This window comes from Balaenoptera ricei, chromosome 21, assembly GCF_028023285.1.
Source record: "Balaenoptera ricei isolate mBalRic1 chromosome 21, mBalRic1.hap2, whole genome shotgun sequence".
In the NCBI taxonomy this organism is placed as follows: domain Eukaryota; kingdom Metazoa; phylum Chordata; class Mammalia; order Artiodactyla; family Balaenopteridae; genus Balaenoptera; species Balaenoptera ricei.
This window is the reverse complement of record NC_082659.1, coordinates 34,250,146-34,276,873: the sequence shown is the minus strand read 5'-3', so window position 1 is coordinate 34,276,873 and position 26,728 is coordinate 34,250,146. Positions and strand designations below refer to the sequence as shown.

General features: G+C 37.8%; 1 protein-coding gene across 1 annotated transcript in view; it reads left to right on the top strand.

Annotated features, from left to right (window-relative positions):
• Positions 1 to 15,807, top strand: part of PSD3 (pleckstrin and Sec7 domain containing 3) — a 585,012-nt gene extending 569,205 nt beyond the window's left edge. Inside the window, exon 16 of the mRNA XM_059909726.1 lies at positions 15,766 to 15,807. Coding sequence (XP_059765709.1) covers positions 15,766 to 15,795 — 30 coding nt within the window. The 3' untranslated portion in view covers positions 15,796 to 15,807. The remainder of the gene's footprint in view (positions 1 to 15,765) is intronic.
• The last annotated feature ends 10,921 nt before the right edge of the window (positions 15,808 to 26,728 follow it).

The window sequence follows — 26,728 nt, the reverse complement described above, 5'->3', positions numbered from 1 at the left end:
CTGCTGTACCACAAAGTGAATCAGCCATATGCATACATATATCCCCATATCCCCTCACTTTTGAGCCTCCCTCCCAGCCTCCTTATCCCACACCTCTAGGTCATCGCAAAGCACCGAGCTGATTTCCCTGTGCTATACTGCTGCTTCCCAATAGCTATTTTACATTTGGTAGTGTATATATGTAGATGTTACTCTCACTTCGCCCCAGCTTCCCCCTCCCCCACCATATCCTCAGGTCCATTCTCTATATCTATGTCTTTATTCCTGCCCTGCCACTAGGTTCATCAGTACCATTTTCTATTTTTTTTTAGATTCCATATATATGCGTTAGCATACAATATTTGTTTTTCTCTTTCTGACTTACTTCACTCTGTATGACAGACTCTAGGTCCATTCACCTCACTACAAATAACTCAATTTCGTTTCTTTTTATGGCTGAGTAATATTCCATTGTATGTGCCACATCTTCTTTATCCATGCATCTGTCGATGGACATTTAGGTTGCTTCCATGTCCTGGCTATTGTAAATTGTGCTGCAATGAACACTGTGCTACATGACTATTTTTGAATTATGGTTTTCTCAGGGTATATGCCTAGTAGTGGGATTGCTGGGTCATATGGTAGTACTATTTTTAGTTTTTTAAGGAACCTCCATACTGTTCTCCATAGTGGTTGTATCAATTCACATTCCCTCCAACAGTGCAGGAGGGTTTCCTTTTCACCACACCCTTTCCAACATTTATTGTTTCTAGATTTTTTGATAATGGCCATTCTGACAAGTGTGAGGTGATACCTCATTGTAGTTTTGATTTGTATTTCTCTAATAATTAGTGAAGTTGAGCAACTTTTCATGTACCTCTTGGCCATCTGTATGTCTTCTTTGGTAAAATGTCTATTTAGGTCTTCTGCCCATTTTTTAATTGGGTTGTTTGGTTTTTTTGATATTGAGCTCCATGAGCTCTTTGTATATTTTGGAGATTAATGCTTTGTCCATTGATTTGTTTGCAAATATTTTCTCCCATTCTGAGAGTTGTCTTTTTGTCTTGCTTATGGTTTCCTTTGCTGCGCAAAAGCTTTTAAGTTTAATTAGGTCCCATTCGTTTATTTTTGTTTTTATTTTTGTTATTCTAGGAGGTGGGTGAAAAAAGATCTTGCTGTGGTTTGTGTCAAAGAGTGTTTTCCTATGTTTTCCTCTGAGAGTTTTATAGTGTCTGGTCTTACATTTAGGTCTTTAATCCATTTGGAGTTTATTTTTGTGTATGGTGTTAGGGAGTGTTCTAATTTCATTCTTTTACATGTAGCTGTCCAGTTTTCCCAGCACCACTTATTGAAGAAGCTGTCTTTTCTCCATTGTATGTTCTTGCCTCCTTTGTTGTAAATTATGTGACTATATGTGTGTGGGCTTATCTCTGGGCTTTCTATGCTGTACCATTGATCTATATTTCTGTTTCTGTGCCAGTACCATACTGTCTTCATTACTGTAGCTTTGTAGTGTAGTTTGAAGTTAGGGAGCCTGATTTCTCCAGCTCCGTTTTTCTTTCTCAAGATCGCTTTGGCTATTCAGGGTCTTTTGTGTTTCCATACGAATTGTAAAATTATTGTTCTAATTCTGTGAAAAATGTTTTTGGTAATTTGATAAGGATTGCACTGAATCTGTAAATTGCTTTGAGTAATATAGTCATTTTCACAATATTGATTCTTCCAATCCAAGAACATGGTATATTTTTGTTTATCTTCTCAAAGAACCCGCTTTTAGTTTTATTGATCTTTGCTATTGTTTTCATCATTTCTATTTCATTTATTTCTTCTCTGATCTTTATGATTTCTTTCCTTCTACTGACTTTGGGTTTTCTTTGTTCTTCTTTCTCTAGTTGCTTTAGGTGTAGGGTTAGATCGTTTATTTGAGATTTTTCTTGTTTCTTGAGGTGAGATTGAAGTGCTATAAACTTCCCTCTTAGAACTGCTTTTGCTGCATCCCATAGGTTTTGGGTCATCGTGTTTTCATTGTCATTTGTTTCTATGTATTTTCTTAAATTTCTTTTATTTCTTCAGTGATCTCTTTGTTATTTAGTAGCACACTGTTTAGCCTCCATGTATTTGTGTTTTTTACAGTCTTTTTCCTGTAATTGACTTCCAATATCATAGTGTTGTGGTCAGAAAAGATGTTTGATACAATTTCAATTTTCTTAAATTTAGCGAGGCTTGATTTGTGACCCAAGATGTGATCTATCCTGGAGAATGTTCCATGTGCACTTGAGAAGAAAGTGTATTCTGCCACTTTCGGGTGGAATGTTCTATAAATATCAATTAAATCTCTCTGGTCTCTTGTGTCATTTAAAGCTTGTGTTTCCTTATTTATTTTCTATTTGGATGATCTGTTCATTGGTGTAAGTGGGGTGTTAAAGTCCCCTGCTATTATTGTGTTACTTTCGATTTCCCCTTTCATAGTTGTTAACATTTGCCTTATGTATTGAGGTGCTCCTCTGTTGGGTGCACAAACATTTATAATTGTTGTATCTTCTCCTTGGATTCATCCCTTGATCATTATGTAGTGCCCTTCTTTATCTCTTGTAACAGTCTTTATTTTCAAGTCTACTTTATCTGATACAAGTGTTGCTACTCCAGCTTTCTTTTGATTTCCATTTGCATAGAATATCTTTTTCCATCCCCTCACTTTCAGTCTGTATGTGTCCCTAGGTCTGAAATGGATCTCTTTACTGAATTAATTTGTTAGTTGTAGTAGATTTTTGGTGAAGACTTTAGGATTTTCTATATATAGTATCATGTATCTGGAAAGAGTGACAGTGTTACTTCCCTTCCAATTTGGTTACTTTTTGTTTCTTTTTCTTGTCTGATGGCTGTGGCTAGGACCTCCAATACTATGTTAAACAGAAGTAATTTTCTTCTTTGTAATGTCTCATCTGGTTTTGGTATCAGGATAATGGTGGCCTCATAGAATAAATATTGGAGTGGTCTATCCTCTTCAATTTTGGGGAATAGTTTGAGAAGTATAGGCATTAGCTCTTTAGTATATGCTTGGTAGACTTCTCCTGTGAAGCCATCCAGCCCTGGAATTTTATTTGCTGGGAGTTTTAAAATTACAAATCCAATTTCACTGCTAATGTCAGGTCTGTTCAGATGATCTATTTCTTCTTGATTCAGTCTTGGCAGGTTGTATGTTTCTAGAAATTTGTTCATTTCTTCTAGTCTGTCCAATTTGTTGGTATATCACTGTTCATAGTTTTCTCTTATGATTTTTTTTTGTATTTCTTGGTATTGCTTTTTATTTCTCCTCTCTTATTTTGTTTATTTGAGTCTTCTCCCTTTTCTTCTTAATGAACCTGGCTAAAGGTTTATCAATTTTGTTTTTTAACCTTTTCAAAAAAAACTCTTGGTTTTCTTCATCTTTTCTATTGTTTTTTTCCTCATTTCATATATTTCCTATCTGATCTTTACTATTTCCTTCCTTCTGCTGACTTTGTACTTTGTTTGTTCTTTTTCAAATTCCTTCAGATGGTATGTTAGGTTGTTTATTTGAGATTTTTCTTGTTTCTTAAGGAAAGCCTGTATCCCTATAAGCTTCCCTCTAAAACTGCTCTTGCTGCATCTCATAGATTTTGAAAAGTTGTGGTTCCATTGTCATTTGTCTCAAGTTATTTTCTGATTTTCTCTTTGATTTCTTCATTGACCCATTGGTTTTTGGGTAGCATATTGTTTAGTCTCCACGTATTTCTCCTTTTCCCACTTTTCTTCTTGTAATTGATTTCTACTTTCATACTACATTGGTTGGAAAAGATGCTTAAAATAACTTCTATCCTCTAAAATTATACGAGAATTGTTTTGTGGCCTAGCATGTGATCTATCCTGGAAAACGTTTCATGTGCACTTGAAAAAATTGTGTATTCTGCTGTTCTTGGATGGAATGTCCTGTAAATATCTTTTAAGTCCAACTGGTCTATTGTATTATTTAAGGCACTATTGCCTTATTGATTTTGTCTGGTTGATCTGTCCATTGATGTAAGTGGGGTATTAAAGTCTTCTATTATTTTATTATTGTCAATTTCCCCCTTTATGTCTGTTAATATTTGCTATGTATATTTAGGTGCTCCTATGTTAGGTGCATATATGTTTATGAACTTTATATCTTCTTGTGTTGAACCCTTTAACACTATATAATGCCTTTAAAAAATATTTTATTATAGACTTTGTTTTAAATTCTCTTTTGTCTGATATGAGTATTCTTACCCTAGTTTTCATTTTGTTTCCATTTGAATGTTATATCTTTTTCCATCTCTTCACTTTCAGTCTGTGTGTCTTTAGCTCTGAAGTTAGTCTCTTATAGGCAGCCTATAGATGGGTATTTTTAAATCTAATCAGCCACCCTATATCTTTTTTTAAATAAATAAAGTTATTTATTTATTTATGGCTGTTTTGGGTCCTTGTTGCTGTGTGTGGGTTTTCTCTAGCTGCAGTGAGTGGGGGCTACTCTTCATTGCAGTGCACAGGCTTCTCATTTTCGTGACTTGTCTTGTTGCAGAGCACAGGCTCTGGGCACAAGTGCCTCAGTAGTTGTGGCACGTGGGCTCACTAGTTGTGGCTTGTGAGCTCTAGAGCACAGGCTCAGTAGTTGTGGTGCACAGGCTTAGTTGCTCCATGGCATGTGGGATCTTCCCAGGCCAGGGCTTGAACCCATGTCCCCTGCATTGACAGGTGGATTCTTAACCACTGCGCCACCAGGGAAGCCCTTGCTTTTGATTGAAGCATTTATTCCATTGATATTTGAAGTGAGTATTTATATGTATGTACTTGCTGCCATTTTGTTGCTTGCTTAAGGTTTTGTTTTTTTTTTTTAACATCTTTATTGGAGTATAATTGCTTTACAATGGTGTGTTAGTTTCTGCTTTATAACAAAGTGAATCAGTTATACATATACATATGTTCCCATACTTCTTCCCTCTTGCATCTCCCTCCCTCCCGCCCTCCCTTTCCCACACCTCTAGGTGGTCACTCTCTTCTCCTTCTTTTGTCTCTTCCGTTGTGGTTCAATGATTTTCTTATTGTTATGTTTTTGTGCCTTTCTCTCAGTTTTTGTGTATTTTTTTAAATAATATGATGAAAGCTTTTATTATTTATCTATTTATTTATTTTTTGGCTGTGTTGGGTCTTCGCTTCTGTGTTAGGGCTTTCTCTAGTTGTGGCAAGCGGGGGCCACTCTTCATCGCAGTGCATGGGCCTCTCACTATCGCAGCCTCTCTAGTTGCGGAACACAGGCTCCAGTCGTGCAGGCTCAGTAGTTGTGGCTCACAGGCCTAGTTGCTCCGCGGCATGTGGGATCGTCCCAGATCAGGGCTCAAACCCGTGTCCCCTGCATTGGCAGGCAGATTCTCAACGACTGCGCCACCAGGGAAGCCCCAGTTTTTGTGTATCTATTATTGTAGGTTTTTGATTTGTGTTTTTCATGGAGTTCATATATGTTGATCTATAATTATGTCTACTTGTTTTAAAGTGACAGTCATTTAAGTTCAAACACATTCTAAAAGATCTACATCTTTACTCCCCCTCCCATGTTTTGTGTTCTTGATGTCATAGTTTACACTGTCATGTCTATTCCTATTCTGTTTATTGTAGTTATAGTTGATTTTACAATTTTTGTCTTTTGAACTTTATACTAGGTTCTTTAAGTAGTTGATCCACAGTCTTTATATTTGCATTTTTCAGTGGAATTTTTCTCTTTCTATAATCTCTTATTTATTGTTGTAGTCTTTTCTTTTTCACCTAAAGAAGATCTTCTCACACTTCCTGTAAGGTCAGTATAGTATTGATGAACTCTTAGTTTTTGCTTATATAAAAAGCTCTTTACCTCTCCTTCAACTTTGAATGATAACCTTACTGGTAGAGTATCCTAAGTTGTAGGTCTTTTCCTTTCAGCACTTAAACATATCATGCTTCTCCCTTGTGGCCTGTGAAGTTTCTGCTGAAAAATCAGCTGATAACCTTATGGGAGTTCCCTTGTATGTGACTCTGTTTTTCTATTGCTGCCTTTGAAATTCCCTCTTTAATTTTTGCTGTTTTAATTATGATATGTTTTGGTGTGAAACTCTTTGGGTTCATCTTGTTTGGGATGCTCTGTGCTTCCTATACCTGGATGTCTCTTTCCTTCTTCAGGTTAGGGAAGTTTTCAACCATAATTTCATCAAATACTTTTTCTACCCCTTTCTTTTACTCTTCTCCTTCTGAGAACTCTGTAATGCAAATGTTACTATGCTTGTTTTTGTTCCTGAAGTTCCTTCAAGTATACTTCTTTAAAAATTAATTAATTAAAAATTAATTTCTTTTTGGCTGTGTTGGGTCTGCATTGCTGCATGTGGGCTTTCTCTAGTTGCAGTGAGTGGGAGCTACTCTTTGTTGCCATACATGGGCTTCTCATTGCAGTGGCTTCTCTTGTTGTGGAGCATGGGCTGTAGGCATGCAGGCTTCAGTAGTTGTGGCTAATGGGCTGTAGAGCACAGGCTCAGTAGTTGTGGTGCACAGGCTTAGTTGCTCCATGGCATGTGGGATCTTCACAGACCAGGGCTCGAACCCGTGTCCCCTGCATTGGCAGATGGATTCTTAACCACTGTGCCACCAGGGAAGTCCCCAAGTTTCCTTTTTAAATTTTGTTTTTCTCTTTGCTCTTATGATTGTGTGAGAACATTATTATTACTGCTAATAATTATTATTATTCTATCTTCCAGATCACTTATGCATTCTTCTGTATCACCTAATCTGCGGTTAATTCCTTCTAGTATACTTTTCATTTCAATTATTGTATTCTTCATCTCTGACTGGTTCTTTTTTATGTGTTCTAGTTCTTTGTTGAAATTTTTACTGTGTTCATCTACTCTTTTCTCAAATTCAGTTAGCATTTTTATTACTATTGCTTTGGACTATTTTTCAGGTAAATTATTTTTGTTTCATTAGGGGTTTTCAGGGGTTTTATTTCTTGTTCTTTTTTTTTTTAAACATATTTCTCTGTCTTCTCACTTTGTTTAACTGTCTCTATCTTTAGGATAGTAAGTAAAACAGTTACCTATCCCAGTCTTGAAGGCATGTCCTTGTGTTGGAGTGTCCTCATGCTATCTGCGTTTGTGCAGTGGCTTTGGTGGTAAAGTTGGATCTGAAGTGAGCATTAGCCACATCTTCTTCTGGGGTGTTCTGGCAGCTGCCACCTTAGTGTAAGTAAGGCTGTAGTTGGAGGGGTTAGAGCCAGAGCCAGGTATGAGGAAGGACTTCTCCTATGTTCAGTGGCAGTCACAGACCTATTGGGGGCAGGGTCAAGTCCCAAGGATCTGGAGCACTCAAGGATTTGTGTTTTTCCTGGGACATGATGGTAGTCTCTACTTTGGTTGGGGGCGTGGCTATAGCCCAAGGGCTTGGGGCTGCATTTTTGTGCTGGTTTCACTTTTTCTTCTGGTGTGAGCACCTTGGTTAGAGGCTTGGTCAGCTCTGGAGGCTTTGGAGCCACACTACTAAGCTGGTTTTGCTCAATCCCTTGTGTGCACATGGAAGCATGCACTGGCAATGGCTACCTCCACCCTGGACAGAGGCAGGGCTGGGGCCCAAGCGATTCCATTCCTTCTACGTGTGTGTACTCTTGTTGGCAATGCAGACTCTGCCTTAGTGGGGAGCAGCACCAGCATAAGAGGGTGTGGAACAGAAGCCCGGTGCAGGCTGGGGGTGTGCTGGGGTGGTCCTGGCAAGCTGGCCAGAGCACCAGGCAGTTTTCAATCTGCTGCCTCCGTGCTGTGACTTGGAGCAAGCAACTCTCAGTTTCTTACAGCCCTCCAGTAAACCCCACTGGTTTTCAAACTGGGTCAATGGGCTTGTCCATTGGATTTCTGACCCCAAGGCTGGGTTGTCTAATATGCGGTTCAAATCTTCTGATCCCCAGGGAGGATCCCCGCACCTGTGATATACCTCCTCTTCTGGGTCCCCCACTAGGTGTGTGGGTCCCAACCAGATCAATTCTCCTCTCTTCCTGTCAGGCTCTGTGTGTATTTTTCTTTACAGTTGTGATTTTATAAGAGCCATTTTGCTAGTCTTCAGGTGAATTTCAGTGAAAGTCATTCGACATGTAGTTGTAGTTTTGATGAGGGGAGGTGAGCTTAGCATCTTCCTATTCTGCCATCTTGATCCCACCTCCAGACCAAAGATGAAAATCATGAACTAAGTACAATTTTTTTTTAAAACAACTTTATTGAAGTATAATTGCCTTACAATGATGTGTTAGCTTCTGCTTTATAACAAAGTGAATCAGTTATACATATACAATATGTTCCCATATCTCTTCCCTCTTGCATCTCCCTCCCTCCCACCCTCCCCATCCCACCCCTCTAGGTGGTCACAAACCACCGAGCTGATCTCCCTGTGCTATGCGGCTGCTTTCCACTAACTATCTATTTTACATTTGGTAGTGTATATATGTCCATGACACTCTCTCTCCCTGTCACATCTCACCCCACCCCCTCCCCATATCCTCAAGTCCATTCTCTAGTAGGTCTGTGTCTTTATTCCCGTCTTGCCACTAGGTTCTTCATGGCCTTTTTTTTTTTTTTCCCTTAGATTCCGTATATATCTAAGTACAATTAATTCAACATGAGATTATAAAAACAAGAGTGACCCCTTTCTCTTCAGTTTCTCAATATAGCCCAATGCTTCTTCTTTTTTTTTTTTCAGTCAGAATTAAGTCAAAAGCAGCATTTTTCCTTGATCATCTCTTTTTAAAACTGGCCTTTTGGCAAAGTTGGTAGCTGAAAACATTCAGTGTTTGTGGACCTGATTTTTACATTGGATAAAAACAAATCTAAAATATTGCTCATAAAATATTATCTGAATTGAAAGTTTCTAATATCATGGGAAAAGCATTAAAATCCAACATTTGTAGCTGGAAGATTTTTACTTTTTAAATCCTGAGATCAAAGCATAGTGAAGGTTTTATTTTGAATGAACTTGATTGTGACAACCTTTATTTTCATTTTGTTGTGTAATAAGTTTTATTTTTTTATTATGTGCCCCACCTGTCATTCTGGGTCCTTAGCAAACAAAGCTTGTTAGAGAATGGCTTGGAATTAGCTTTGTGAAGGATGTGATGGAGTGTTTCCTGTGATTTCCTCTTCCCTGTATCTCCTACATCCTGGCTTAGTGGTTGTTTCCTTCTGATGTATTGTGACTTAGTCAAAGTTCTCCAGTTTACATGAGAAGAAACAGTCTTTTAGCTCTCTACTACTTAATGCCTACTCAGCCCAGTATGAAGAAGAAGCATTTAGATTCTCATTGTTTCCAAAATTCAGATAAATCTGATGGATCTAGAACTTAATTTCTTTTAAATAATTAACAGATTTCCTAACTCAGAGTAAGTCAAGATTTTAGTTTCAAAAGTTTTTTTTTTACTAATCTTTTCAATACTAGGGAATCTAGAATTTTTAATGACCATAACATCATTTGCATGAAGGGAATCTTCTGATTACACCCTTGAGTCTCTCACTATAGTTTTTTTTTTATTAGTTTGTTCCTCTCCTATGCCAATAACATATATATCTATTTTATTTTATTTTATTTTTTTATAAATTTATTTTACTTTTGGCTGCATTGGGTCTTCATTGCTTTGCGTGGGCTTTCTCTAGTTACTGTGAGCAACTACTCTTGGTTGTGGTGCGCGGGGTTCTCACTGTGGTGGCTCCTCTTGTTGCAGAGCATGGGCTCTAGGCACATGGGCTTCAGTAGTTGTGGCACGCAGGCTCAGTAGTTGTGACTCGTGGGCTCTGGAGCACAGGCTCAGTCGTTGTGGTGCACGAGCTTAGTTGCTCGGCGGCATGTGGGATCTTCCCAGACCAGGGCTCGAACCTGTGTCCCCTGCATTGGCAGGCAGACTCTCAACCACTGCGCCACCAGGGAAGCCCCTCACTATAGTTTTTCACTTTGAGGTGACCAGCAGATCCAGTCACTACATTCAAGTGGACATGGTCTACTTGGTTTTGCCAGATTGCAATAGGAAAGATGGATTAAATGATAACCTGACTGGGAATTTGTAGTAATTTTTTTTAAAAAAATTGAAGTATAGTTGATTTATAATATTACTTTTAGGTATACAGCATAGTGATTCAGTATTATTACAGATTATACTCCATTAAAAGTTATTACAAGATAATGGCTATAATTCCCTGTGCTATATAATGTATCTTTGTTGCTTATCTATTTTATATATAGTAGTTTGTCTCTCTTAATTCTATACCCCTAATCTCCCTCTCTCCCTTCCCTCTCCCCTTTGGTAATCACTAATCTGTTCTCTATTTATGGGAGTCTTGCTTCTGTTTTGCTACATACATTCATTTGTTTCATTTTTTAGATTCCACATATAAGTGATATCATGCAGTATTTGTCTTTCTCTGACTTATTTCACTAAGCATAATATTCTCTAGGTCCATCCACATTGCTAAAATGGCAGAATTTCAATAGTTTTTATGGCTGAGTAATATTCCGTTGTGTGTATGTATATACATAGACACTAGGCAGAAAGTTGGACGCATAGACCTTTGAGGTCTCTTCCAGTATTGAGTCAATGAAAGCCATGTACTGAAACTGGACTATAAATACATTTCACCAAGACTAGAGATTCTTCCTCAGATGAGAAGGAATGTGGAAGTGTAGTTACAGGTGGCAGTTTGATCTCAAATGGCTTCATGCTAGGGAAGAAGTAATACATGAGGCTTGCATAATGACAGCCTTAATAATCCTGGAGAGCAGCGCCACAGTCATCAGAAAGGCTGTGGACAATCACTGCTCTCACCCTTCATGGGTTAGAGCAAGCTGGCAGGGCTGCAGAGCCAAAGTTGCAGGGCACTGTGTGGATGTGAAGGACAAGACTTGCTATGGTTTCCACGGTGACCAGAGAGTGTAATTGTTGCTAGCTCTTCTTCTGATGTACAAATATCTGTTCTTTCTACAACTACAGACAAGTTGATTTGGCTGGGTATTCAAAACAGATTTTTACAATTGTTATCCAGGGCCCCAGACACCTGGTTTATGGGTTTTAGGGTTAAGCCAGGGAAAGCTGATGGTCTTGTCTGCCTGTTTTATTGATGTGGTTATCTTAGATACATATCTATTATGTTTTCAAGTGATTCCTTCTTTCCTCCCTTATTTCCACCTAAACGTATCCTCTCCTCTCTTTTTCTCATTCTAAGAGCCATAGTAGGATCTTTCAAAGGAGGGAATAAACGGGAGAATATAATCATTAAAGTAGAAAGATTCTTGATAACAGGATTAGGTAACTGCTTTTCAATTTCATTTACCTCAGTAGTGATATCATGGTGGAACTGTCAGAAAAGGAAATAAGCATACACTATAAATTTACATGGTTGAATATATTTAGAGTTCTTAACAAAAAGCTACTGAATATATATGGAGGAGATATTGAGGAGAAGCAGTTAATTTGGAAATGTCTTGAGAGCAGAGGGGGCCACAGTGACTCCTGGCTTTGTCACTATCTGACACACTACTTGGCTATTTGTTGTTTGAGCTTGGGAGATGTGCTTCACAAATAGTATTCATTTCATAGGAATATTGTGAGGATGACATGAGTGTGATGGTTAATTTTATGTGTAAACTGGACTTGGCCATAGGGAGCCCAAATATGTGGTCAAACTTTATTCTGGATATTTCTGTGAGGATGTTTTAGGTGAGATCAACATTTAAACTGGTGGTCTTTTCATAAAACAGATTGTTCTCCATAAGTGTGGGTGGGCCTCATCCAGTCAGTTTAAGGCCTGAATAGAAAAAGAGACTTGCCTCCCCTGAGCAAAAAGGAATTCTCCAGCAGCCTGACTTCAGACTTCATCTGCAACATCAGCTCTTCCTAGTTCTGCAGCAGACAGCCTTCAGGCTCAACCCAGCACATTGGCTCTGCTGGATCTCCAGCCTGCAGATTTTGGACTTGTCAGCCTCCATAATCACATGAGTTAATTCCTTATAAATTCTCTCTCTCACTCTCTTTCTCTCTTCCTACACACACACACACACACACACACACACACATCTTATTCATTCTGTTTCCCTGGAGAACTCTGACTAATTCAATGAGGTAATATTATTATTCTTATTTCACAGATATGGAAACTAAGGCTCAGAGAGGACACACAGACAGCATGAAGTAGAGACAGGATTCAAGTCCAGATGTGTCTGACTTCAGAACCTAGGCACTTACCCACTTTTCTCTTCTGCCTCATGAGAAAGGGAAACATAAGAGAAGTGATACCTCCAGAATTATATGGCCAATAAATCCAGACTTTGAGTTCTGGTTTCCAGTCCCAGTTTAAACTCCATCACACAATCTCTATCATGTCTTGCTGCCATGTTTCTTTTCCTTCTTCCTTTTGGTTCAGATAGAACAAGAGTTGCCAAGTCAGTAAGGAAGTTCCCAGTATAGGGTAACAGAGACAATTCAATCCCACCCTCACTGTTAAGGATCATGTTTTGTGATTGACTGCATTACCTGGCAGGTAACCCCCTTCTGTGTTCTCTGCCACCTGTATAAACAAACATAGTGGAAGTTCCTCTCAGGCATTTTAGTGAGATGTGTGGCCTCTTTGAGGTTACCAGCCAAACAGTATATTTGGTTTACAAATGAAGGCATCTGTAAAAACCAATTTGTCAGACCAATAAATGCAATTCTAAGTCACAAAGCCCTTCAAGAGAATTGGAGCTTTAAATTCTTACTTTTAAGTGTTTCATCTCCAGCCCCCAAAGGAAAAGCCCTTTCCTCCCCCTCAAGGGTAAAATTGTCTCATTCCTGTGATTCATATTCATCTTTTAAGATACAAGGTTTTTTCATAGTTCTTTCCTTTTTGAAAGTGGGCGTCTTTTTATCTCAGATTTAAACAATAACTGCATATCCCCAGTACTTGACTGTTTCTAGAAATCTATTTAATTTCACAAAACAAGTTACCATACAGACTTGCACAATTTCCATTTTAATAATATTAACTCTACCTGAAATTTAAATTTAGATGAATACAGGCCAATGCCTGGAACATTCTCTGTTTCAAACACTGGTCCTTTGTGGGAGAAATACTAAAATGCTTTTCTATTCAGATCATTTGGGGACTATAAAGAAGAAAATATAAAACTAGAATATAACCCCCATCCCCATTGCTTTGGGTTTGTTAGAGAAATGGGTGAGCAGGATTAAAAATTGGCTAAACGAGAAAACAACAAGAAATTCACTTTGGGTAAAGATTTATGAGTTCTGCCAGATCTTAAGAAGGAGCTGAGAGCCATCAAATTACCTGTGGGTTCTATGACATTTTTCCTTCCTCAATTGCCTTGCCTAAAATTCTTATCAAAATCAACTATTCTTATCAACTATGTCTTAACCCAGATCACTTGTATTCAGCCATTCACCTCTCCCTTAATCCTTTAAAGAAAAAGGATGCATTACTTGTATAAGCTCATTTCTTTTCTGTTAGTGAGCAAGTAACTTCTCAGAGAAGATAATTTAGTGATTTTGAAAAAGCATTTGCTTTTTACACTGATGAGACATGGATAGCAAATGGATGATGGCATTTGCAATCAGTTCAAATTTTTGCTGTACTAATCAGGTGCAGATTCTGTTCACTAATTCCAACTCTGCGCCCAATTCCAGCGTGTGTATGGTGGTTTCTCCCACACCATCAAGCAAGTCTCTGACACCAGCTGGATGCCCTACAATTCAATGCAATTCTGACACTACCTACCTGGAAATAGTATCAGACTCCGTAGGTTAAGGGCTCAGTTCTACAAGGCCACCCTCCACTTCAGATGTCAATTGCAAGCCCAGGTTGTCACTTGTGCTTCTGACCAACTGACTATAAATCAGAAGATCCCATGACCCTGCTCTTTGGGTTTGATTATTTTGCTGGAGTGGCTCACAGAACTCAGGAAATCCATTTACTCACTAAATAACTGATTTATTACAAAGGATTGAAATATATGAATCAAAGAGATACATGGGGTGATGTCCTGAACAAAGGAACTTCTGTCTTCTTGGAGCTTGTGGTCCGGCATAGTAGCATGTAGAAGCATTCCGGTTCACCAGCCTGGAAGCTTTCCAAATCCAGTCTTTTGGGGTTTTTATGGAGGCTTCATTACATAGACACAATTGACTAAATCACTGGCCACTGACAATTGTTTCAACCTCCAGCCCCTCTATCCTCCCTGGAGGTCAGGGGAGTGGAACTGAACGTTCCAACTCTCTAATCACATGGTTGGTTCTCCTGGCAACCAGCTCGCATATTTAGTGTTTTCCAAAAGTCACTTTATTAATGTAAACTTAGATGTGGTTGAAAGGGGTTTGTTATGAATATTGAGACACCTTTATTACTCTCATCATTTCGGAAATTCCAGGAGTTTTAGGACCTCTGCGTCCGAAACAGGGATGAAGACCAAATACATTCCTTATTATTAATCGCACTATCACACCAGATAATTTTAAGATTAAGGTTCTGAGTTCTCTGAACCTCAGTCTCCTCAATTGTACAGTAGGTATAATGATACCTCCCAGGATAATTTTGAGGAATAAATGGGTTTGCAAAGTGTGAGCACAGTGGGTCTTAAAGAAAGGTACTTGATACTCCACAAAACACTTTCAGATACATGATCTTATTTTACCTTTACAATATTCCTGTAGATAGATGTATCTTCTCTCGTCATTCTTTTTACAGAGATAGGAAACTGAGGCAGACAGTGTTTAAGTGCATTGTTCAAGGCACAGTGAGTAACAGATCTAAGTATGACATCCCAGTTTCTTCCTGGTTTATTTCTATGATTTCCTTCTGTCTGAGTCCTTTAATTAGGAAAAGAGCATGGTCCACTGAAAGAAGACCATCAGCTCTTCTTTATCCGAAAAGGTCCAATGGACACAGGTTTGTGAAAGTGAAACTAGCTCTAAATGTCTTTTATGATCATTTTGTGGCTTTTCAAGATTTCACATTTAACCAGTTAAGTTTTGCTTCTCAGTTTCTTCCCTTAGATTCTCTCTCTATGATTATGTGTGTTGCTTTGTTCACTTTTCCCCTGGATTACTTTCCTGAGTAAAATTTCCCCAGTTATTGACCTTACGTTCTATATTCCCATCTCATTCTCTCTATGAGAAGAAAATTTCTATGTGTTTCTTTGATACAAAAATAGGAACAAAATATTTGTGGACTAAAGCAATGAATTGATTGATCATTTAAAAAAATTATGGCTAGTTAAGAGAAGAAGACTTGCAGAGGAAAATTCAGAGAGAGAATGTGATGGTGTAAGGGTGAGACATAAATACCAACATAAATATGATCTAGTTCTTGCCACCAATCAATTTACAGTTCCGTAGGTGGGGTAAAAGTCACAAATATTTAAAATCCTGAAGCCCTTTTTTGTCTTTAGTTCTTTATTAAATTCTCCTGTATTAGAGAAATCAAAAGAGATAGTTATTATCCTTAAGGGGGTTATTACTTAGTTGGGGCAGTATTTTGAAACAACAGTGAGTGTATTGAAAGCGGTTGCAGCTTTCAAGAAACTGGGAAATTTTATTGTTTATTAATTAATGAACATTCCCATGAGAAATACAGTATTGGGTGCTGAGAATGCTGGGTAGTTTTCAGAGTTCTAATCATCTTTTCTTGGGGTCGTGGGCTCATATTCAACATGGGTAATCTGGTGGGAAGAACAGATATGATAAGGCAGAGAATAATTTTTTTTTTTTTTTTTAAGGAGAGAAGCTTCAAGCTGCTTTTGACTTAGGAATGAAGAGAAAATATCCTTAAATGGGTCTTTGTTCTGGGAAGAATCATTTGCATTGCCCTTCTTAGAAATGAAAATGTCAGGCAAGTAGGCCTTGGGAAAAGATGTAATGGTTATGTAATTGTCTTAATAAATACTGTTCCAAATAAAATCTTTTAGTAGGCACAGGTAGTCTGAGAGTTCTGTTGGTCAATTCACCTAATGGCTGGGGCTCTTCTGTGATAGTAGCACATGGAACCCAAACCCAGCAATTTGAAGTCAATGAAAGCTATCTTCTTAGGTGGCATGGCCTTATCCTAGACTGCTGGTAGAAGAGCACATCGAAGATCCCAAAGAAGAGACAGGGAAGTCCGGGCTGGTGATCCAGAAACACACTGAAGGCTTGGGTCACTGGAGGAGGAATGGTTTGGGTACACACGTGGCTGACATTGAAAGCACCTGTGGATCCACCTATTCTAACAGTGATTGTGCTTTGCGGAATAATGGCTGAGCAAGGGAATGTAAACTGAAAACTAGTTATAATCCAGTGTTCATGGTGGAATACTACTACCGCCTGAAATGGTTTGTAGAGCAGCAACACTCAGGTTTGGTGAAATATCATCCTTCAGGAGAGGATCAGTCTTCAGCCAGGACACTGTCTATAAGGGAGGATCAAGGTATGTCTCCAGGATGACAGACGTCTCTTCACTTGGTGTTCAGAAAAGAACTGAATTCAAGTTAAGACTACACTGAGATATAATTTCTCATTCATTCAGAATGACAAACATTTAACACCTTGATCCACACCCTGTTCGTGTGGCTGTGGGTATAACTGAATGTAGCTTTGGCCACTCACCACTCAACAGCCAATAAATTGAGGGACAAGCTTTGGCAGAGAAGAAAGGTGTTTTATTCCAGAAAGCCGGCAATGTGGGGAGAAGATGGACTTGTGTCCAGAGACCAGTTCTGGATAGTCTGCTCAGCCACGACAATTTTTAAAGGGAAAAAGGGGGAAAAATCTCAGTTAATCATTAAGGCAGGAGGTCAGATTCTTCGTCATTTTTCCATTGCATGTAGACCTGCTGAATTCTCCCAATCTTCCTTGGAATGCTGACTTGCCCACATGGTCCACCTGCAAATTTACTAAGAGGAAGCTAGGGGAAGAGAGTCAGTCATTCTTTAACTACTTAATTCTTCATTCTTATTCCTTCTAATCTAGAAAAGGAATCAACAGGTTAAGTAAGGTGTTGTGTGTATTTAGAAGAGCAGAAATCAGGAGCTAAGTTAAAAATTGCCTGAGCTCATCTTTATGATTAGAGTCTAAGGAAAACAGGGATGCACAAACAGAAAATGGGCAAAGGAGTTGCTTACACAGGGAAAGCAGACACTCTTATACAGCACTGCTGGGAGTGCAGAATTGTGCGGTCCCTGTGCAGAGGAAGTTGGTGATATCTAACAAATTATATATGCACTTGCCCTTTGACCCAGCAATCCCATTGCTATAAATTTATCCTGAAGATACAATACCAACAGTGTGAAAAACACATGCACGAAGTTATTAATTGCAGTATTTCTTATGTAGCAAAATATTGAGGAAAAAACTTGTGTCCATCCATAGAGACTTAAATAAACTATGGTGCATCCACACAGAGGAATAATACATGCAGCTGTAAAAATTATGAAGTTGATCTGTATAAACTGATATGGAGTAATTCCCATGGTATATTGTTAAATTAAAAAAAAAAAAGGCCAAATTGGCTTCTATATTATACTTGCTTTTATGTAAGTGAAAAGGGGAAAGAGGAACACATTTGTTTATTTTACAAAGAGAAGTATAGAAAGCATAATCCAGAAACTAGAAAATTGGTTACTCACAGGGGGCATGGATTTTTCAGAAAATATCTTTCTATGTAATATATTAAAATATTGAATATGTTTAACATATTCAGAAAATAAAATGAAATCACCAAGGAATTATATCTTTCATCTCTAGAAGTTCCATTTATAACTTCCTTTTCCTCTCCTTATTATGTTCGTTTTTTCTTTCAACTACTAAAACATAGATGTAACGGCCATTTTAATAGCCTTGTCTGGTAGTTCCATCACTTCTATCATTTGGGGGTCATTTTCCTGCTCCTTGGCATGTCTAGTAATTTTTGATTGTGCATTGTGAAACTTATATGTTCGATCATCTGATTTAGTTGTCTTTCTTTAAAGAGTGTTAGTCTCTATTCTGCTGGGCAGTTGAGTTTCTGGCAGTCTAGTTTGAGCCTTTGAGGCTTGTTTTTGTGTTTCAGTAGAGCATGTCTACAGAAACCTTTACTCTAGTGATAGTTAAGCCTCACTCTTAAGGCATGACCCTCTGTATATTCTGAATGCTCTGAGAGATCACAAGGACTCTCCACTGTGACCAGTGGGAGCTCAAGTCATTCCCAGCCCTGTGTGACCTCTGGGAGCTGGAGCTATTTACCTGTATCATCCCTTCCTCTTCGGAAATCTGCCCTGTAACCAGCCATCTCGGACTCTCTGAACTCTGACATCTGTCTCCTCAATGTGACAAGACCAGCATGCTCTGCTTGGGATCTGCAGTGTGGTCTGCAGTGTGCTTCCAGACGGAGAGACAAGGAAATTGTTGGAAGCTATCTTGTTTGTTTCTCTTCTCTAAGGGATCACAGTCTGTGTGTTCTTTGTTGTCCAGTATCTGACAACAGTGGTTTTTTATATTTTATATATTTAGTCCAGATTTCTAGTTGTTAAAAGTGTGAAGGTAGGGACTTCCCTGATGGCGCAGTGGTTAAGAATCCACCTGCCAATGCAGGGGACATGGGTTCGAGCCCTCATCTGGGAAGATCCTACATGCCATGGAGCAACTAAGCCCGTATGCCACAACTACTGAGCCTGTACTCTAGAGCCTGTGAGCCACAACTATTGAGCCCATGTGCCACAACTATTGAAGCCTGTGTGTCTAGAGCCCATGCTCCACAACAAGAGAAGCCACCACAGTGAGAAGCCTGTGCCCTGCAAAGAAGAGTAGTCCCTGATCACTGCAAGTAGAGAAAGCCCACTCGCAGCAATGAAGACCCAATGCAGCCAAGAAAATAAATAAATAAAATTTAAACAAAACAAAAAGAGAAAACATTTGGGACCAATCAAGTCCCTTAAAAAAAAAAAAGTGTGAAGGTAAATCCAGTGCCTAATATACTCCATCATGTCTGGAAGCAGAATATATACTGCAGTATTTCCTAGCGCTGTCCATTGTAAGGATCTAAAAGGAATCATACCCCAGTAGCAATGAGCACACTAGTGACCAGATCCTGAGATCATTCCCCAGGAGACAACAACAAGAACAGTAGCAACAACAAAACCAGAGCTCCTTGGAGAAATGTGTGATACCAGATTTGGGGAAGAGAAAGTACAAAGTAAGTCTGGAACACTTTGCTGTGTCTGCCCAGAAGTAGGAAAGCACACAGAAACTAATGGGGACATGTCAAAAGGACAACAGAAGCCGGTTTAAAAGGGATCCCATTGGATAAATTTGAGACAATTTGAGCTTCACAAATGATAATGAGAGTAATGGATTTAAAAATACTGAATAAAAGCAGCCATGAATTCATGGTGATACTAAAAGAAAAGGGTTGGTGTGCGGAGAAGTACTTATTCACAGAAGAATGCCAGTTAATAAATGTAAAAGATAGATTTAGAAAATGACAATTTTGCACCACTAATGTAATAGGTGACTCCAGCACCCTCATCAAAAAATGTTAGAATCACTGGGTAAAAGAATTGATGGGCCATAGTGTATTCACACATTTTTCAAAGTATCAGACAACAGATTATTAGTTACAATAATTACAAAGGAAAAATACACCTTTATAATGGAGAGACTTGGTGAGTATTACTTTAATGAAGTACCCAAATAGCATCATCAGTAACAAAACAAGCTAATATGAGTGCCTTCTAATGGAAGGCATTGATAAGGACAAAATGTCACTGAAGTAGTTGCCAAAAATCATTTAATTTGAATCTGATCATGAGAAAACAGACAAATCCTGAATGTGACCTTCTACAAGAAAATGACATTATTCTTCAAAAATATAAACGTTATGAAAAGACAAAAAAATGTAGGGAACTATTCTAGAACTAAGGAGATTAAAAAGACATGACAGAGCAGAAGCAAGAAGAACTACAATCCTGCAGCCTGTGGAAGAAAAACCACATTCACAGAAAGATAGACAAGATGAAAAGACAGAAGGCTATGTACCAGAGGAAGGAACAAGATAAAACCCCAGAAAAACAACTAAATGAAGTGGAGCTAGGCAACCTTCCAGAAAAAGAATTCAGAATAATGATAGTGAAGATGATCCAGGACCTCGGAAAATGAATGGAGGCAAAGATCAAGAAGATGCAAGAAATGTTTAACAAAGACCTAGAAGAATTAAAGAACAAACAAACAGAGATGAACAATACAATAACTGAAATGAAAACTACACTAGAAGGAATCAATAGCAGAATAACTGAGGCAGAAGAACGGATAAGTGACCTGGAAGACAGAATGGTGGAATTCACTGCTGTGGAACAGAATAAAGAAAAAAGAATGAAGAGAAATGAAGACAGCCTAAGAGACCTCTGGGACAACATTAAACGCAACAACATTCGCATTATAGGGGTCCCAGAAGGAGAAGAGAGAGAGAAAGGACCCGAGAAAATATTTGAAGAGATTATAGTTGAAAACTACCCTAACATGGGAAAGGAAGTAGCCACCCAAGCCCAGGAAGTGCAGAGAGTCCCATACAGGATAAACCTAAGGGGAAACACACTGAGACACACAATAATCAAATTGGCATAAATTAAAGACAAAGAAAAATTATTGAAAGCAACAAGGGAAAAATGACAAATAACATACAAGGGAACTGCCATAAGGTTAACAGCTGATTTCTCAGCAGAAACCCTACAAGCCAGAAGGGAGTGGCATGATATACTTAAAGTGATGAAAGGGAAGAACCTACAGCCAAGATTACTCTAGCCAGCAAGGATCTCATTCAGATTCAATGGAGAAATCAAACGTTTTACAGACAAGCAAAAGCTAAGAGAATTCAGCATCACCAGACCAGCTCTACAACAAATGCTAAAGGAACTTCTCTAAGTGGGAAACACAAGAGAAGAAAAGGAGCTACAAAAACAAACCCAAAACAATTAAGAAAATGGTCATAGGAACACACATATTAATAATTACCTTAAACGTGAATGGATTAAATGCTTCAAACAAAAGACACAGGCTTGCTGAATGGATACAAAAACAAGACCCATATATATGCTGTCTACAAGGGACCCATTTCAGACCTACGGACACATACAAACTGAAAGTGAGGGGATGGAAAAAGATATTCCATAAAAATGGAAATCTAAAGAAAGCTGGAGTAGCAATACTTATATCAGATAAAATAGACTTTAAAAGAAAGAATGTTACAAGAGACAAGGAAGGACACTACATAATGATCAAGGGATCAATCCAAGAAGAAGATAGAACAATTATAAATATATATGCACCCAACATAGGAGCACCTCAACACATAAGGCAACTGCTAACAGCTATAAAAGAGGATATCAACAGTAACAGAATAATAGTGGGGGACATTAACACCTCACTTACACCAATGGACAGATCATCCAAAGCTTTAAATGACACAATAGACCAGATAGATTTAATTGATATTTATAGGACATTCCATCCAAAAACAGCAGATTACACTTTCTTCTCAAGTGCGTATGGAACATTCTCCAGGATACATCATATCTTGGGTCACAAATCAAGCCTCAGAAAATTTAAGAAAATTGGAATCATGTCAAGCATCTTTTCTGACCCCAACGCTATGAGATTAGAAATCAATTACAGGGAAAGAAACATAAGAAACACAAACACATGGAGGCTAAACAATACTTTACTAAATAGCCAAGAGATCACTGAAGAAATCAAAGAGGAAATCAAAAAATACCTAGAGACAAATGACAATGAAAACACGGTGATCTAAAACCTATGGGATGCAGCAAAAGCAGTTCTAAGTGGGAAGTTTATAGCTATACAAGCCTACCTCAAGAAACAAGAAAAATCTCAAATAAACAATCTAATCTTACACCTAAAGGAACTAGAGAAAGAAGAACAAACAAAACCCAAGTTAGCAGAAGGAAAGAAATCATGAAGATCAGAGCATAAATAAATGAAATAGAAACAGAAAAAATAATAGCAAAGATCAATAAAACTAAAAGTTAGTTCTTTGAGAAGATAAACAAAATTGATAAGCCATTAGGCAGACTCATCAAGAAAAAGAGGGAGAGGACTCAAATCAATAAAATTAAACATGAAAAAGGAGAAGTTACAACAGACACCGCAGAAATACAAAGCATCCTAAGAGACTACTACAAGCAACTCTAAGCCAATAAAATGGACAACATGGAAGAAATGGACAAATTCTTAGAAAGGTATAACCTTCCAAGACTGAACCAGGAAGAAATAGAAAATATGAAGAGACGAATCACAAGTAATGAAATTGAAACTGTGATTGAAAATCTTGACGGAAGTCTTGACGGAAAAAAACGGAGCTGGAGGAATCAGACTCCCTGACTTCAGACTATACTACAAAGCTACAGTAATCAAGACAATATGGTACTGGCACAAAAACAGAAATATACATCAATGGAACAAGATAGAAAGCCCAGAGGCAAACCCACGCACCTATGATCAACTAATCTAAGAGAAAGGAGGCAAGGATATACAATGGAGAAAAGACAGTCTCTTCAATAAGTGGTGCTGGGAAAACTGGACAGCTACATGTAAAAGAATGAAATTAGAACACTTCCTAACACCATACACAAAAATAAACTCAAAAATTGATTAGAGACCTAAATGTAAGACTGGACACTATAAAACTTTTAGAGGAAAACATAGGAAGAACACTGTTTGACATAAATCACAGCAAGATATTTTTTGATCCACCTCGTAGAGTAATGGAAATAAAGACAAAAATAAACACATGGGAACAAATGAAGCTTCAAAGCTTTTGCACAGCAAAGGAAACCATAAGCAAGATGAAAAGACAACCCTCAGAATGGGAGAAAATATTTACAAACGAATCAATGGACAAAGGATTGATCTCCAAAATATATAAACAGCTCATGCAGCTCAATATTAAAGAAACAAACAACCCAATCCAAGAATGGGCAGAAGACCTAAATAGACATTTCTCCAAAGAAGACATACAGATGGCCAAGAAGCACATGAAAAGCTGCTCAACATCACTAACTATTAGAGAAATGCAAATCAAAACTACAATGAGGTATCACCTCACACCAGTTAGAATGGGCATCATCAGAAAATCTACAAACAACCAGTGCTGGAGAGGGTGTGGAGAAAAGGGAACTCTCTTGTACAGTTGGTGGGAATGTAAATGGATACAGCCACTATGGAGAACAGTATGGAGGTTCCTTAAAAAACTAAAAATAGAATTATCATATGATCCAGCAATACCACTACTGGGCATATATCCAGAGAAAACCATAATTCAAAAAGACACATGCACCTCAATGTTCATTGAAGCACTATTTACAATAGCCAGGTCATGGAAGCAACCTAAATGCCCATCAACAGACGAATGGATAAAGAAGATGCGGTACATATATACAATGGAATTACTCAGCCAAAAAAGGATTGAAATTGGGTCATTTGTTGAGACGTGGATGGATCTAGAGACTGTCATACAGAGTGAAGTAAGTCAGAAAGAGAAAAACAAATATCGTATATTAACGCATATATGTGGATCCTAGAAAAATGGTACAGATGAAATGGTTTACAGGGCAGAAATTGAGACACAGATGTAGAGAACTAACGTATGGACACAAAGGGGGGAAAGTGGCAGCGGGGTGGGTGTGGTGATGTGATGAATTGGGTGATGGGATTGACATGTATACACTGATGTGTATAAAATTGATAACTAATAAGAACCTGCAGTATAAAAAATTAAATAAAATAAAACTCAAAAATTCAAAAAAAAAAGACATGACAACCAAGTTTAATATATGATTATTAATTGGACTTGGAATAAAAAAAATAAAGAAAAGAAATAAAACAAAACCTAGTGATAATAGACATTATTAGGAAAATTGAACAAAGACTATAATGCTGTTGTATTAATGTAAAATTTCTTGGGCATGGTCAGGAGGAGAATGTCCTTGTTCTTGTGAGATGCATGCTGAGGTATTGACTTTCAAATTTTTCGGCAATCACAGTGGTGTGTGGGTGGGAAACTATAATTTTCCCGGCCTGGATCAGGTACTTACATAACCTAGGGCTAGAGTCAACCTCCCACAATGATATTTCCTGTGGATGAAAACTGTAAAAAGAAAAACTGGACAACCAAACAGATGTCCACTACTTAGAAAATGAATAATCAGTTTGATATTTCAACAAGATGTATCTGGATTGATATGAAGGGTGGATTAGTGCTGGCAAAATCAAAGGCAGGGGCAGTGGTAAGGTGGTTGTTAAAATAATTTAGGTGGGAAAAAATGGACATAAACCAAGGTAGTGGTAACGGGTATGGAAAAGACATATCTGAGCAATAATTATAGGCAACTGAAGGTCTTAGTGATTAAATTGGTGATGTCCCAGGATTGTGTGCATTTAAAAGGATGAGCTAGGGTCTATAAATAGCTTTTTGTTATTTTATTCCCAACACTTATAATGGGGCTTGGTGTCCAGTATGGGGTGAATGTATGGCAGTACTAGGGACATAAGATAGAGTTGAGGTAAGATTAATTTAAGTCAACACATATGGAAAGACTTCTTGAAAAAGGTGATACTTAAAATATGAGTGAGATGTTTATATTAGGTACTTCTGAGAGGTGACATGGCATGAATGGAAAGAGAACAGGGTTCAGTAGAGAACCAAATTCCAGAGCTGACCTTAACCGGCCATATGACCTTGAAGAAGACACATCCCCTCACTGAGCCTCCATTTGTACGTGGTTGGAACAAGGAAGTTGAGTTAGAAGATCTCAATGTTTTTTCAAGCTTCAGTATTCTATAATTATTATTTTAATACCACACAATTTTAGTAGATATAATATATAATCACATTAACATAAAAATTGAATGATAGTGTGTCCTTCCTCAAAAAAAATTTAATCCCCACCCCTGCCTTCCAACTAAAGACTGAGGATAAACTCTTTGTCATGTACATCAAAGTCTTCTATGATCTGACCCTAAAATGATGTAGTGGAACAAGAATAGACTGGGAAAGGAGAAACCAGGATTTAACTGGGAGGTCTGGAGCTTGTCCAACTTTCCTAGACTTCAGTATCATCTCAAGGATGAATTCCTAGTGAAAACAGTATGGTATTAAAAAAAAAATTGAATTTCAATAATTGAATTGTTAAATTAGGAAAATGGTTGCCTAAAAGTCATTTCAATATACCCACTAATCTTAGGGGCAAATGATACAAAATACATTGGGAAACTGTTAAGTGTCAGGGTAGTTGGAAAGTGTCAGGGTAGTTTATTTTTAAAAAATTATTTAGTTAAGTTTTTATTATGTAGTTTGAGGTGTTCAGCCTTATAATTTGACATTTGTATACACTACAAAGTGATCACCACCACAATCCAGTTGCCATCCATCACCATACAGTTGACCCCCTTCAACCATTTTGCCCAACATCAACCCCCTTGTCCTCTGGTAACAACTATTGTTTTATTTTGTTTGTTGGTTTGTTTTGTTTTGTTTTAGATTTTACATATTAGTGAAATCATATGTATTTATTTTTCTCCATCTGACTTATTTCACTTAATCTAATACCCTTGAAGTTCCATCCATGTTGATGCAAATGCAGAATATTATTCTTTTCTATAAGTGGTATTCCACTGTATTCCACTCCTTCTTTATCCATTCATATATCAATGAACACTAAGGTGTTTTTCTGTATCTTGGCTACTGTAAATAATGCTGTAATGAACATAGAAGTGTATATATCTTTTTGAATCAGTGTTTTTGTGTTCTTTAGTTAAATACTCAGAAGTGGAATAGCTGGGTCATATGGTACTTCTATTTTTAACATTTTGAGGAATCTCCATACTGTTTTCCATAGTCGCTGCACCTAGTTACATTCCTAACAACAGTGTTCCCTTTTCTCCACATCCTTGCCAACATTAGTTATTTCTTGTCTTTTCAATCATAACCTTCTGACAGGTGTCAGGTGATATCTCACTGTGGTTTTGATTTGCATTTCCCTCATGATTAGAGACATTGAACATCTTTTCATGTACTGGTTGGATACTTGTATGTCTTCTTTGGAAAAATGCCCCCATTTTAAAATCAGGTTTAATTTTTTTAAATATCGAGTTGTATGAACTCTTTATATATTTTGGATATTAACCCCTTATTGGATATATGACTTACAAATATCTTCTTCCATTCAGTAGGTTGTCTTTTCATTTTGATGATGGTTTCCTTTGCTGTGTAGATGCTTTTTTAGTTTGATATAATCCTTTTTGTTTGTTTTTGTTTCCCTTGCCTTTGGAGTTAGATCCACAAAAACATAACTAAGACCAATGTCAAAGAGTGTAGTGCCTATGTTTTCTCCTAGGGATTTTGTGGTTTCAGATCTTACATTTCAAGTCTTTCATCCATTTTGAGTAAATTTTTGTGTTTGGTGTAAGATAGTGGCCTAGTTTTATTCTTTTGCATGTGGCTGTCCAGTGTCCCCAACACCATTTATTGAAGAGACTGTCTTTTCTCCATTGTATGTTCTTTGCTCCTTTGTCATAAATTGATTGTTCATATATGTGTGGGTTTGTTTCTAGGCTCCCAATTCTATTCCATTTATCTGTGTGTCTGTTATTCTGCCAGTACCATATGTTTTGATTAGTGTAGATTTCAAATATAGTTGGAAATTAGGAAGCACGATA